The following is a 13510-nucleotide window of genomic DNA, read 5'->3' on the forward strand; positions in this document are numbered from 1 at the left end:
ATATTACATTTGGGCTAGCACCAAGAAGATTAAGCCCCTGAACCTTAAAAATATTTGAGCATATGAATTATCTGGTATACTACTAATATTCCATATGTACGTTTGTTTCTGGTTTGAGAAAAATAAGACACTTAAATTTCATGTACTGGTAGGACACTGCTCCATCTATAAAGGAATAATTACTTATTATAAAGCTGTCAGTTTTTACCAGTCAACATATTTCATCTGCTTTTTCTTAGTGCTGCCCCCTTTGAACATTATTTTTTGCATCAAATCTGTTACAGTGCGAGGCTGTTGTTAAAAAGACATACTGATACTGATAAAGTAAAATAAGGCCACCTATCCACCCACATAGAAGAGAAAATGATTGAATACAGCTGCTTTCTGCAGATCAGTGGAACAAGCAGCCAATCAGCAGCCTGTTTGAAGCAGATTCATTCCTTTACATTGATTTGAGTTGATCGCAGTTACAAAATGAGGAGTATTGAGGGACAAACACAATATTAAAGCCTCTGAAACCTTGGTTTCAAATAAAGACTGCATATTAAGATGGACGAAACATCTCCACTTCCTCCTATATATTAAAAAAATGAAGCCAAAATATCCCGCATCAGGGCGCCACCATGTTGTACTCTACCCTGCACAGAGTCTGTGCAGTAGTGATCTGGGGGTGGAGCTGCGGTATGGGGTTCCCACCCATACACCTGTTCGACCCAGTTGCAAGCAGCGCCATTGATTGTGAGCACACCGATTGCCACACACAGCTGTCAATCATGACATTTTATAACATCAAATAACTAGTTAAAACCAAATTTATCAGAAAAATTAACACTTGAACATACATCAGTGTGATAAAAACTATGCCAGGGTCTTTTTTTCAATTGATCTCAATGAGAAGAGAGCGTATGTGGCTGCATGCTGTGGCCTAAAGAAAAGGTACTGCATCCGGCATCTTTTATCAAAGGCTGCATCAGGTTTTTTAAGTTGAAATTCTTTAAATGTTTTTGGAAAGGCGCGGGTGTAGTCACTGTCGCTCCTTTGTTGCCTATCTCGAGTGATATGCTATATCAGAAGCAGAAACAGAAAAGCCCATTCAAAGGAAGCAGATCAGCTGGACACTGAATGTTGCTGTGAGGGTTGTGCTTTTTATCACAGAATGCTTTGTAAGTTTGCTGTTAGCTGTGAGGTCAACCCTATATAGACGTTAATGTCAAGATATTGTTGTCATAGAAACAAAACCCACATGCTGGGAGCACTTTTTTTATGAAGTGCTGGGATGAAGTGCTCCCCAGAACTGTGCCACCTCTTTCTGCCTAAGACAAACATTATGAAAAGCAAAAAAGTGAGTTACACTTTCATTTTTTTGTTTGGTTCATGTGCCATCCGCTAACATGGAGAGGGCGGGGTTTATGACCTGTACTGCATCCAGCCACCAGGGGGTAATCAAGATGTTTTGGCTTCACTTTTAGTTAGCTGTCATACTACCAATCCTTATATACAGTCATTGGTTTCAAATCTTCAGTACCATGTTGGCCCAAATATAAGATTTACTTACCTAGAAAATATTGTGTGTTCATATGGTCTCCATCACTCTTATTCAGAAACTGACAGAGAAATACATTTCCAGCGCCTTTAAGTCAAGGAACTCAACTGTGATTATCTGAAAAGTAGCCCACTGGTGTGGCAGCTGACCCTTATTGATTTGTCCTCCAAAGACCAACGTCACTGGTATTTGCTGTGCGGTGGGTGGGACGCTCAGATTTAGACTTACCTTGTGGCCCAGTGATAGGTGCTTGCCGTACTTAAAGGCCCATCTTTGGGACTCCTTGTCGTGTTTGGCGAGCTCCATCGCAGCTTGACAGCTCTTGGCCAGCAGTGCCCCGTGGGACAGGAACGTCTGCTCCTCCCACGCCGCCACATCGATGCCATCAGTGAGACTATTTTCCTGCAGAGCAAATAGAGGCAGAGACGCCACGGGCTTGAGCTCTCACTGCTTCTACTGTACAGCTTCAAAGTTCCCGCAGAGCACAGCAGAACTCAATCAAAACAACCCTTTTTCTTTGTAAGTTGTCAAATCAAAACAACCCTTTTTCTTTATTTTGTGCACCAGATTAACAGCAATTCAACACAGTGTTTCACACAAGTTCTTCAGTTATTAATATAGACTTGATAATGGAGAAAAGAGTTCATTTATAATCTCCATCATTACACGTTAATTAATCCCCAAGCATTTTTTCGAATAAACTGACAACAGCAGAGGTCAGAACTGAAACTTTGTCTGGGGTACATGGTGACCTTCACGCATCACTGTAAAAATCAACTTGCTGTAAACTGCTGCAGAACCTAAAAAGCTCAGTAAAATTAAGGGAAACTTTTGCTCACTGGTAGCTGACAGCTCTGTGGTCAGTTTCAGAAAGACTCTTCTTTCTTTCTTATTCATAATTCATCGAGATGTGTTTTTTTTTTTCATCCTATTAATAGCAGCTAGAAGTGCCTAGCTTCAGAACCATTCACAAAGCAGTAACTTCTCTTCTGTACACAGCTAGAACCAACTTCCTGATTATCTGATTCCCTGCCAACCTGGGCCAATTCAATAAATACTGGAAACAGTGAACTGCTGCACCATTGTTTCTTGTACGTGTTAAAGGATAACATTGGTGTTATTGAGTATTTTTGTTATAGTTAATGGAAGGACAACAACCAACAATTAACGTGCAAGTCTCAAACCTGTATGTGGCGCTCCGCTGCTTTTAAAGGGAATGGAAGATGACACTCTGATTGTTTGAATTCATATTAAGTCAAAAACAGACATATGATTAATTAAGGGACTAAATACAGCTCCTTTGCCTCTTGCACCTTACTTTGGGCCCAGATTATGTGCTGTTTAACTAGCAAGTGTGGAGCTGGACATGCCCTGAATGCACTTGCTCCATGCACTTTCCACCATGCACTATGGATTGTTTAAATAGGGCCCCTACTGTCATTTTTTAAAAGGCTCAGCAATTTCCTACAACAGCAGGTAGTTTCTTGCTAATGTTATTCTAACTGCAGTAAAAAAAGTGCATTTGTTGGGGACTATTTTATCTTATAAGTAAAGTCCTTAAAATTAACATGACGTATGAAATGTAAAATTAGATGGATTTGCAAAGACGTTCATTTTTGTATCACTGTATTCCAATTGACTCACATACATAGTATATAAATGGACAATTTCCTGATTTTTTTTGTTGTACATGATGTATTCAGGCTTTTTTCCCTTACATAAACACACATCATATTATTTAACTCCACTGCCATACATCAGAGTTGGACTACAGAAAGAGACTAGATGCTTTACCTCAGTATTACTGGAATTCTCATTGTAGATTCCTTGAACCACATCACCAATGGCACTCGACATCAATTCAACAACCTGCCAAACAAATAAAAAAACATGAGACATTTGGGTTAAAATTTCAGTCTGCAAGCATTATCAAAACATTAAAAATCCATTTAAACACCATCCTCTGTTATATGTAAGACAAAGCTAAATAATGGGTTTGATCCACACAACCGTCAATATGTCCATCAACAGCCAAGTGTCCTTGGACTCAGGCACTGAACCGATAACCTACTCCCTCATTATAAATCACTCTGGCTAACAGCATCGATTAAACCCCTAAAATGTAGATGTAAATGAGGTCGATCAAAACTGACACGCTACTCGGTTCATCCGTGACATTTGTAATTAAAAACCACAATTTTCCCCTGATTGAAGCGCGAGCTAACAGCGCTCTCGTCTGAACAGCTGCTTCAGTGAATAAATCAGAGGTGAGATGAGGGTTGGAAACCAGGTGAACTGCTGCAAACTCAGCTGCTCATTATCGGGCCATAGGGGAGCTCCTGTTGATTTTCATAAAGCAGAAGCAGGCTCGCCGTCATTCATTATACTTTGTGTTTCGAGAGAAGGCCAGTCGATGGAGACGGATCAGGTGTCTGTCCGGTCTGAGGGGCTGAAATGGAGCTAAAAGGCAGATGGTGAGACCAAATAAGACTGTGTCCAGAGAGCAGAGGGGTTAACAAGGTTTTGGAGGGATGATCTGACTTTGGGGTCCTCTTTGCTCTCCTTTTTCCCCACAAATTATTCGAAGATTTATTTCACTTTGTTCCTTTGAGCAGGGCAGATTAGGTATCGATAAGTACAGCATCTATACATTGGTGCTTTTCTGCAGAAGAGGCACAGAAAACTGAGAGAGAACCACTTCCTTTATCACAAAGCTATAGACTCTTTCCAGTACAAGCTAATCAATATACTGTACAAGGAAAATGTGTTGCTTTTGGGAAGCTGACATTAGAGAATGTGCCTTTCTACCTTGAAAAAAAAAACTTTAAAAAATGAACAACTTAAGAAAGAAGTTACAAATTTTCACATGCTGCCTTGTTGAAGTCTGAGTAGTTTGTTAAAGACTGCAGTTGCCCATTTCCTCTTACAGGGGGCATGCATGACTACAAAACACTACCAGCCCTTTATCAAGCACCACATGAGAGGCTGCATCTTTTCAAATTATTTCTCAAAGTCTGGACCTAATGAATGAGTAAAAATCTTTAGTCGATCTCTTCGTCCTTCATTCACAGCCACAGAACAGTGTGGACAGAGGAGTGCAGGCCACGCCTGTACAGTTCAGATGAATGAGGTTAAATTTAGAGCTCCTTCAGCTCATCCCAGACATCCTTGGTTCATCAGAAAAGTCTGGTGACGCTGGCTGCTCCGTCAGCCTCGCAGTGCCCTTTGGGTAACTGAATCCACCGGGGGAAAATATTGAGGAAACCCGAGCTTTGCCCACAGACCTGGAAGGACAATGTGCCTACAGTATTACCAGATGTGGTGTCTCTGCCTGCCTTGGGAAGTGGGGGCCAGTGGGGGTCTTTTTTTGGAAAGTATCAGATAAGCTCTCTCCCTGCCTCCCCCTTACTCCATTCCCAAATCCAGCCAGATCGTGTTTTGCCGACAGGTCTGCGAGGGGGGAGAAACCGGAGCCCCACGGTGAGATTGCTTTACAGTTTATACAAGTAGCGGCATAGGTTTCCTCTCAAGGCCACGACACATAATCTCCACCGCTCTCACTGCCTTAAACGAAAAAAAAAAAAAAAAAAGCCTGGTTTATGAGAAAAACTTCGAAAGCTGCAAGAACGACTCATCTGTCACCCTGTGTATTAAAAAGATGTGGGACGATGACCACACACGAGCTTCAGGAAAGGAGACAATCTGTTTAGCAGAAAGACCGTTTTTTTTTTAACTGCACTCAGTTTAACACACTTTGGGGCTGATAGAGAATTATAAACATCAGACTATTACCAGATTTTAATGAGTGAAAAAGAAACCGTTTACAGCCTTTGTTGCCTCAGGGTATTTCCAAGTTTAAAACTGCATCTGTCTATTTATATGGATTTTTGCATCGTGAGGAGCTAAAGCAGGTTGGATGCAGCATTTAAAAGAGCGCTCCTCCAATTTTACACGTGCAGTTAAATTTACTCATCATTAGTGAAACTGATAATGCTGATTGTGCTGTCATCTTGACCAGGACTCCCTGGAAGAAGAAATCTTGTATCTCAATGGGACCTTCCTGGCTTAATAAAGGTTAAAACAAACACAATAAAAATCGCATGGAGTACTGTTCAGCCTGTAAACATGCTGTATATTGATGAAAGATTGTCTCATGTGGCTCTGGAACTTAATGAAAAATAATCCTGATGATGTAATCTGGATTATTTTTACAAACTGGAGGTGTGGGGTTTAAAATGAGTTTGCATTCAGGGAGTTAATCAATCTATCTATGTGTCTCATGAAATCATAGAAGATACAATTCTGGGAAAATGTAATCCTATCAGTTTCTTCAGTGTGTGTATTAAAAAAATGTAATAATAAATTTATGTGTGATTCAGGGTTGGAAATTAACTTTTTAGTCCACATGTCACTGAGTCCACTGATTTTGTGGCTAGTGAATGATACAAATCTAGCAGCCACTTCCATATGTTGCCAGCATTTGGACTAATTTCCAACCCCGGTATGATTGGGCATTCTAAGGTTGTCTTCATTTAAGATCTTGTGGCCTGAGGGTAGAAGCTCTTCCTGAGCCTCTCAGTGCTGGCCTGGTGTATTCAGTACCTTCCTCCCAACCACAACAGGGAGAAAGGGCTGCAATCTGGGTGGTTTGGATCTTTAATGATTGTCCTGGCCTTATTTTTGCAGCACCTGGTGTAAACATCCTTTACGCCGGGTAGAGCAGCGTCTATAGCTGAATAAACCATTCTTTGCAGGGCCTTGTGCTCCTGTTCAGTGATATTTCTGGACCAGGCAATGATGTTCCCCATCAGGAAGCTCTCAATGGTGCAAATGTACAAAGTTTACTGAATTCAAGAGGATACCAGGAATTTTCTCAGGCATCTGAGGTAAAGCAGTTTTCGCTTTGCCTTTCTCGCCACTGACTCAGTATGCAGCGCCCAGGTCAGGCCTTCAGTGGTATGTACACAAAGGTATTTGAAGACATCCACCCTCTCCGCTCAGGACCGGTTGATATTAAGGGGTGTAGCTCATTGCCTGCTTCTTCCCACAGTCAACTAACACCTCCTTTGTTTTACTGACATTGGCACCAGCGGGTCAGGTCATCTACTTTCTTCAGGTAGGGTCTAATGAAAGATGATTTCCAGTTGCATCATGAGAAATGTAGGATCCAGACTAAAGACTTTAAGTCAGGATATCTCAGGATCTGCTTTTAACAATTTTAACCATTCTTTTTAAAATCTGTTGTACCCCTCTGACTCAAATTGATAGCTCCCAGCAGAGCTAAGTTTTAATTTCCATGCAAGTTATTGTCCGTATGATCTATCCAATACTTCTGTAGACAGACACGAAGGTTGATGATGCTGTGTGAATCTTTTAAAGATCCTAATTTCCAAGACGTTAACGTCACATCTACATATCTTCTTTCACCCACACCACAAGAAATTTAACTGTGACATATTTTGTTTAGGTTCAGTTAGAAATTATGGACAAAAGTCAGCATGAACTCACAAATAGGAGGTGAAGTGAACACATTTTTGGGAGGATATCAACCCCAGAGTAAAAAAAACACAAAAACCTTTGGTCAAAACAAATCCCATTCCTGTAATTCAGATGATGGACTTTTTATTCCCATTTACAGTAATCTAATTTCCCCCTCTGTTCATAAATCAGTGAGGAACAGCCTCACAAAAACACAGCTGAATTTGAGCATCAGTGCATACTGTGGTTTGCCCTCGGTTCGTTTTGTTTTGCTAACCTTTTCAAACATGAGTAACTGCTGGCTATCGAATGTCCATCTCCTTATTACCCTTAAAAACTTCCACTTTGGGGACGTTTCCTGTGGTTGCTTCAGATTACAGTCACACTCCTTATAAAAACAGCACTGCAGGTTTGTTTGGACTGATAGTTTCAAACATTGCTGTGTGGTAATTTGGTGCCACATGGGTCTGAGTGGCATTGCTCTCACCTTGACAATGAACCACACTAAAGGGACAGATGCTCCAGATTTTCAATTCAACCGTTGCCAACTTGCTTGGTGTAAATGCCCACTTAATGTGATTAAATCATCATTAGCTCAAGTCATCAACAGATCTGCCATCATTTCATTCTCAGTGTGTTTTCCCCATCTTCCAAGGAAACAACAATATCACTTCCATTACTGTAATTTGTAGCTTAGCCAAAGACTCACAATTATCTCCCACAGTTCTGTTGCAGTGACAAATCCTAATGAAAGCCAATCAGCACTTTGAGGGAAATGCCACACCTTTAGAATTATCATTAATTTATAATGGAAATGTTGGTTCCTTGTAACTCATGCTGTGTTTCCCAAACAAGAAGCACCATGGATACCACTTACATCATATTTTGGGAGGGTGTCTCTTTGCTGCCATAGAGCAGACATAAACCCAGACTGTGTTTGCTGAATAAGAAGCGGCAGGGAAGGTGATAAGGGCTGGTCTGGCTGATGGCACGGGGGGGAGAGAGAGACGGTTATTTTGATCCGCTCAGGCAACCGCATTCTGACAGAGTAGCGTGGTGACAGCATCTGTCAGCGAGGGGTTACCAGGCTACTGTCAGATATGATCTGTGGTGCACTTACAAGACCACCACCACACACACGTCTAAAGCTGAAAACTCAATAAGAAGGATTCCCATAGTTTCCATATCTATGGTGTCTCTGGACCATATTCTGTACAATGGGTTGCTGTAAAGACCCATGACTGAGAAGGTTTTGGAGGAGTGATGTGTTTTATTCTGCCGGTGTGAACCCATGCTAAAGATGAATGGTACAGAAAGTACCATAACATGACATCCAAAAAGACCTTGCAGTGCAACCTCCATCATTAATAACCACATTTTCTGACCTCTGACCCTACCCAAGCAATGTCTACTGAAGTTATGGCACCTAAAACCATTGCTTGAAATGAAAAAAAAAAAAAAAAAAGTTCTGATACTCCTTTTATTCCATCTTGGCAGGAGTATTGGGGGTCGACTAAAAGTACCAAAAAACTCATTTCATGAGTTGGTTTGCTAATGGAGTGTTACTTTAAATATCAGGTGTGGTGGCAGTAGCTGCTCTTCACTGCTACAGTAGGAGTAAGACTGAGTAGGACTAATGTTAGCTGGCTGCTCCTGGCCTGCATTTAGTAATGTAGGATTTGACTTTCAAAGCTCTGTTGTGTTTCCTGACTCTGTTTGTGTTCTCTTTATGTTGTGCTTTTAGAAGCAGGCCAACATAACTGTAATGCAACATTACTTAGAAGCAGGCAGGCAGGAATGAGAACAGGTGAGTATCACGTAGTGTGTCCTTGGTCCAGTGCCCCCTGGGTAATGCTGTTTATTAAGGGCCAGTATGAATCCCCAAGAGAACCTGATATGGCGAGGACAGGAAAAGTACCGTCAGCTTGTGAATACGATGTCCAAGAAAAAGCCACGGTATGCGAACTTGCGAATCCTAGGATAGCGAAGGAATGGCCTACCTTACTCTGCCTCTGACATTCTTACCCAAACCCTAACCAATACCACTCCTCTTGCATAAACCCTGAGCAACCCAACCAATGTAGGCAATAAATACTAGCCAATCATAGGGAGCGTAGGGCGGGTCATTCCTTCACTATCCTAGGATTTGTACATTTGCTCACAATACACCAAAGACTAAAACATCAAGTGCCAGCACTGCGTACCGGTGAGTACCTGCCCCTTTCGAGCACTTCCCTAAACACAGCTTGCAGGCAGCGTAACCAAACACTTCATTCACTTAAAAAAAGCAAAGATTAGAGAAAAGTTGGAGTTGGTATTACATGATTTCTTGTTGGAAGGGAAAGTTATTTATTTTGTTTTGCCTTGATCAATCAGTAATGACCGATGTATCTATCCCGCTGATGTGTCAGTTGACTCAGATGATGTGGTCGCAGTTGCTAGCAGCAGTGAACCTAAAGGTGTCCAGTCTACATTAAGTCTTTGGCTCTTTGGCATCATCAGACACCAAACCTGGTGAAGCCATGGGTGAAACTTGCCGTTTGTAACATTTCAAATGAAGACTAAATTAAAAGAAGAAGCAATCCAGCCCTCTTGTGTGTGTGGTGTATCTGCTTATTTACTACCAATCCACATTTACTTGCTTGCAGTCTAGAGTTTTCCTGCTTTTGTTGGTGCATTACTACGCTTGATCGCTCATAACCACTGCCGATGTCAATGAGTGGAGCATAAAATGTGTATAACACTGCCTACTCGTGTACACAATACAAACCAAACTGACACCCACTTGTAAAAACAATACTCAGTGGTGCTACTAGTGGTCAAAACCTCCACAGGGTACCTTTAACATTTTTCACTCTGTTTAAAACAATATGGTGATTTAAGAATTGGTATTTCTTGAGGTTGACTTACAAAAAATAATGCAGGTGTGTCAGTCTTACCTGCACTTGTTGCAATCTTTTTTTCTTTCTATTTTTCATGCCTTAAGCTAGGCAGCTATGTAGGAAAGAGACGTCCCCATACTAAATCCCACCTATTAGGCTCTGATAGATTGGTCATTTCTCTAATTAGAAGAAACCACCATCAGTGGGGGTCAAACACATCTGCACTGCAGTTCTTCTGTTGCTATTTCTCATAAAAAAGCAGCTAGGGAGCTACATTGCTATGTAGGAAGATGACATCCCCATTATTACCCTGGCCAACTAAACTCTGACTGGTCAATTGTTTCTGTAAGTGGGAGCAATAGCAGTCAATGATGACAACAACATTATCTGAGCTGCTGAACAAATCTGATCTGTGGGTGGCAATTCAGAAGTCTTGAACCAGGTTAATCTTGTTGATCATCTCGCAGGCCCTCAGATTTATCTTGTCCCCTTTGGGACCCCCCCCCCTGGGTTGGGGATCACTGGTCTACACTGTTTGAATGAAAAAGGATCTCTGGCAAGTGCGATGTGAAAACATCACACTGAGGCGCAGTCGACACCAGTGGTTAAGACAAAATAAAAACATGAAGATACTGCAGATCACCATTTAATGTTTCTCTACTAAATGGAAAAATTGGATGTTTGCACTGCAGGTACTCTGCTGTGAAATATACCTCATAGGAATCTTGTGAAATATTCCCATATATATATATATATATATATATATACTCCATGATCAGTGGGAACTCTGCAATCGTTGCAGGCGTGAGATTTTTGGATGTAGGGATGAAAACAGACACTGATATGTGGCGCTGGAAGGGCCGCTGGGAGCTCATATTAAGACTGCAGTGTTTCTCATTAATATCACTGATGTCAGGTCAGATATTTCACAGGGCTACAGTTTGTTACTGACACACTGGGTACCTTAGTGTTATTTAGTTGGGCGAGTCCGGAACAAGCGTTTGCGAGAAGAAAGTCGCCGCTCAGGACAGCCATCTTATTCCCAAACTCCATGTCCTTCAACGGGCCGTCTGAAACCGTCCACCCCTTCAGATCGACTATCCCACGATGCACCAGGAACGCCGTGTGGATCAACTCAGTGATTTCTGCCAAGTTCCGCTGGCTATGAAACAGAAAAACAAGATTTCATTTATAAATCACAGCTTTTTTGTGAACAGCTTTTAAGAGAGGCGTTCCAGGGGCTTGACAGTTAGAGAGCTTTTTGACAGAAACCTTTTCATTGTCTTTATGCTGGTGAAATGTGCAGGTTTGACAAGTTTGAAAACTCATTCACAGCAGCACGTACAGGTGTGCTGACCACAAAGCAATCAATCAAAACAAAGGATTTGTGGGTTTCATTTCATCCTTCTAGCAAAAGAGGAAAACATCTATTTAGTCAATAAAACGGCAAAATTCACATTGTAGAGTCATGTTTTTTTATTTGACTAAAATATACAGCACCGCTATAAACAAAGACTGTTATGATCATCACAGTTTATTCAACTGCTTTCAGAAACATTTACTGACTAGACAACTTAAAAGACGAAACTACTGTGTACCTTCAAAAAAATAAGTGATTTCTCTACAACCACAATTTGGTTTAAAAACCTTTCAAGTCAAAATCAGTGTACTCAAGGGCATAAACCAGCGCACATGTCAGACATCTTACTGCACAGCGTGTCGGGGATTGTGTTAAAAAAAGATATTAAACTTATCATTAGCAAATAACAGCCATTCTTGATTATGAGAGAAAAGACATAAAAGTGGTCTTTGAATAGCGCCTTTCAGAGCAGCCTTAGGGAGGATATAATCAAATGTTGATTCAGCCATTGGTGGGGGATAATTAGGCCCCTCTCCATATGGAAGGAGCTCGCCACGCTGCGACAGGAGGGATCCATCCAGACAGGGTTGGGTGCGCTGATAGCCACTTACGACCTTCTTTCAGCCGCTGTGAGAACCTGATGAGCCAGTCGTCTGCCTTGCGCTCCAACCCCTTCCTGTACACACACACTCACACACACACACACACACACACACACACACACAAGCGTCTTGTAGCCAGGTAATTGCCGTGTTCGACGTCGGCGTGGAAAAGATGTGATTAAAATTCAATAATGTCATCTATTTCGCTTCTCAATCACATCCATTGTCTGGTTGGTTTCTCAGCTCGGTGACGCAGAGAAACAACACAGTCACCCCAAATGAGAGTTAATAAGTTCAGGGTTTAAATAAGAGGAAATTAACAGATTGACAGTCGCGTGTTCTCAAGGTGCCTCGGAGTGATGGCTACGCTCGACGGGTTTCAAGAGGAGAACTCATTGTTACAACAAGGGGAGGACGATAAAGAGCTGTGGCTGATTTCAGGTCATAAAAATAACATTTTACATTGTATTCCCAGCTGAGGCAAAGCTTACAGTGACCGTTTATTCCATTATTTAACTTGATCTAAGAAAATAAAAATTAAAAAATAAAATGTGATAAACGTGTCATCGGCTCATGCTTTTGCTTATAGACCCAGTTATCGTCACCAAATTAAATATTACAAAATATCAATAAAAGAGTGCTCCTTCGATTCAGCATTGCACTCCTATAACATTTTAGGATCTTGGTGGACACATGGGTCAAAATCAATGTGGCAGAACCCGAGATAATGTCACCCCCATTACCCATAATGCAATTCATGAGCCAAAAGTTTGGTCCGAGATTCAGGTTTGCCACTAGTAGTGGGTAATGTAGCCTTGAGCTGCTAGCCAGAAGCAGAGATATGGAGTGGGCTACAGGTCTGGTAAGCTCAATTCTTTTAAACATCCACATCCTCAGACTTTTTTCAGATTCACACTCTTAGTCTTCAGACCCGGCCAAGTGGCAGCCACTGGGGCTGAAAAATGAAGCCAACGTCAAAACGCCAAAAACTGCAGGTCCTCAAATGTCTACTTGAGGCTGGCTCCAAAAGCGAGTCAATCCCCTTAGACCAGTTGTTCCCAACTGGTTCTGAATGAACCACAAGTGACACATAAAGGTGTCTTTGTAACAAAAAAAAAAAACACACTTTACTTTTAAGTGCAGTGAATTTCCAACATTGAGCTTTTATTTTGAAGTGCTGTTTCCTGCTGTAGAGCGAATGACTAACGGACAGCTACTTCACAGAGACAGCAAACTGGCCCAACGACATGGCAAAACGCAAGTATGATGCTGAATATATTAAACTGTGTGGACCTCGAACTAATGACTAAGGAGAAATCTGGACCCCAGGGCTGGACCAGTTGGGAACCACTGCCTTCCCCAGACACCCATGTTAAAATCCCCAACTTTACAGCAGAAATAAACATGTTTACAGCCTAGTACAAAAAATGGTTTTGGTTTTGTTCTCTCATCTGTTTACATTGCATCAAGCCTTTAAGTTATGCATAAGTGTGTGGCAACTTTGAATGACAGGCTGTCTGCAAGACATCACCACAGTCTGAGTCAGATCCACCTCCTCGCTCCTTCAAAGCTCCACCCTCTAGTCCAAATATGGTCATATCTAACTCCAAAAAACCCAAAATGCAACAGTCAAAATGCCAAATTC

The 13510-nt window shown here is 41.6% G+C and overlaps 1 protein-coding gene across 1 annotated transcript in view; it reads right to left on the bottom strand.

The window, feature by feature from the left end:
• pdss2 (prenyl (decaprenyl) diphosphate synthase, subunit 2) overlaps positions 1–13510 on the bottom strand; it is a 36512-nt gene that overhangs the window by 6314 nt on the left and 16688 nt on the right. The window contains exons 3-5 of the mRNA XM_049596534.1: positions 10867–11065; positions 3338–3412; positions 1772–1945 (exon numbers count right to left, since the gene is read on the bottom strand). Coding sequence (XP_049452491.1) covers positions 1772–1945; positions 3338–3412; positions 10867–11065 — 448 coding nt within the window. The remainder of the gene's footprint in view (positions 1–1771; positions 1946–3337; positions 3413–10866; positions 11066–13510) is intronic.

Source organism: Epinephelus fuscoguttatus, linkage group LG14 (genome assembly GCF_011397635.1).
Source record: "Epinephelus fuscoguttatus linkage group LG14, E.fuscoguttatus.final_Chr_v1".
Taxonomy (NCBI): domain Eukaryota; kingdom Metazoa; phylum Chordata; class Actinopteri; order Perciformes; family Serranidae; genus Epinephelus; species Epinephelus fuscoguttatus.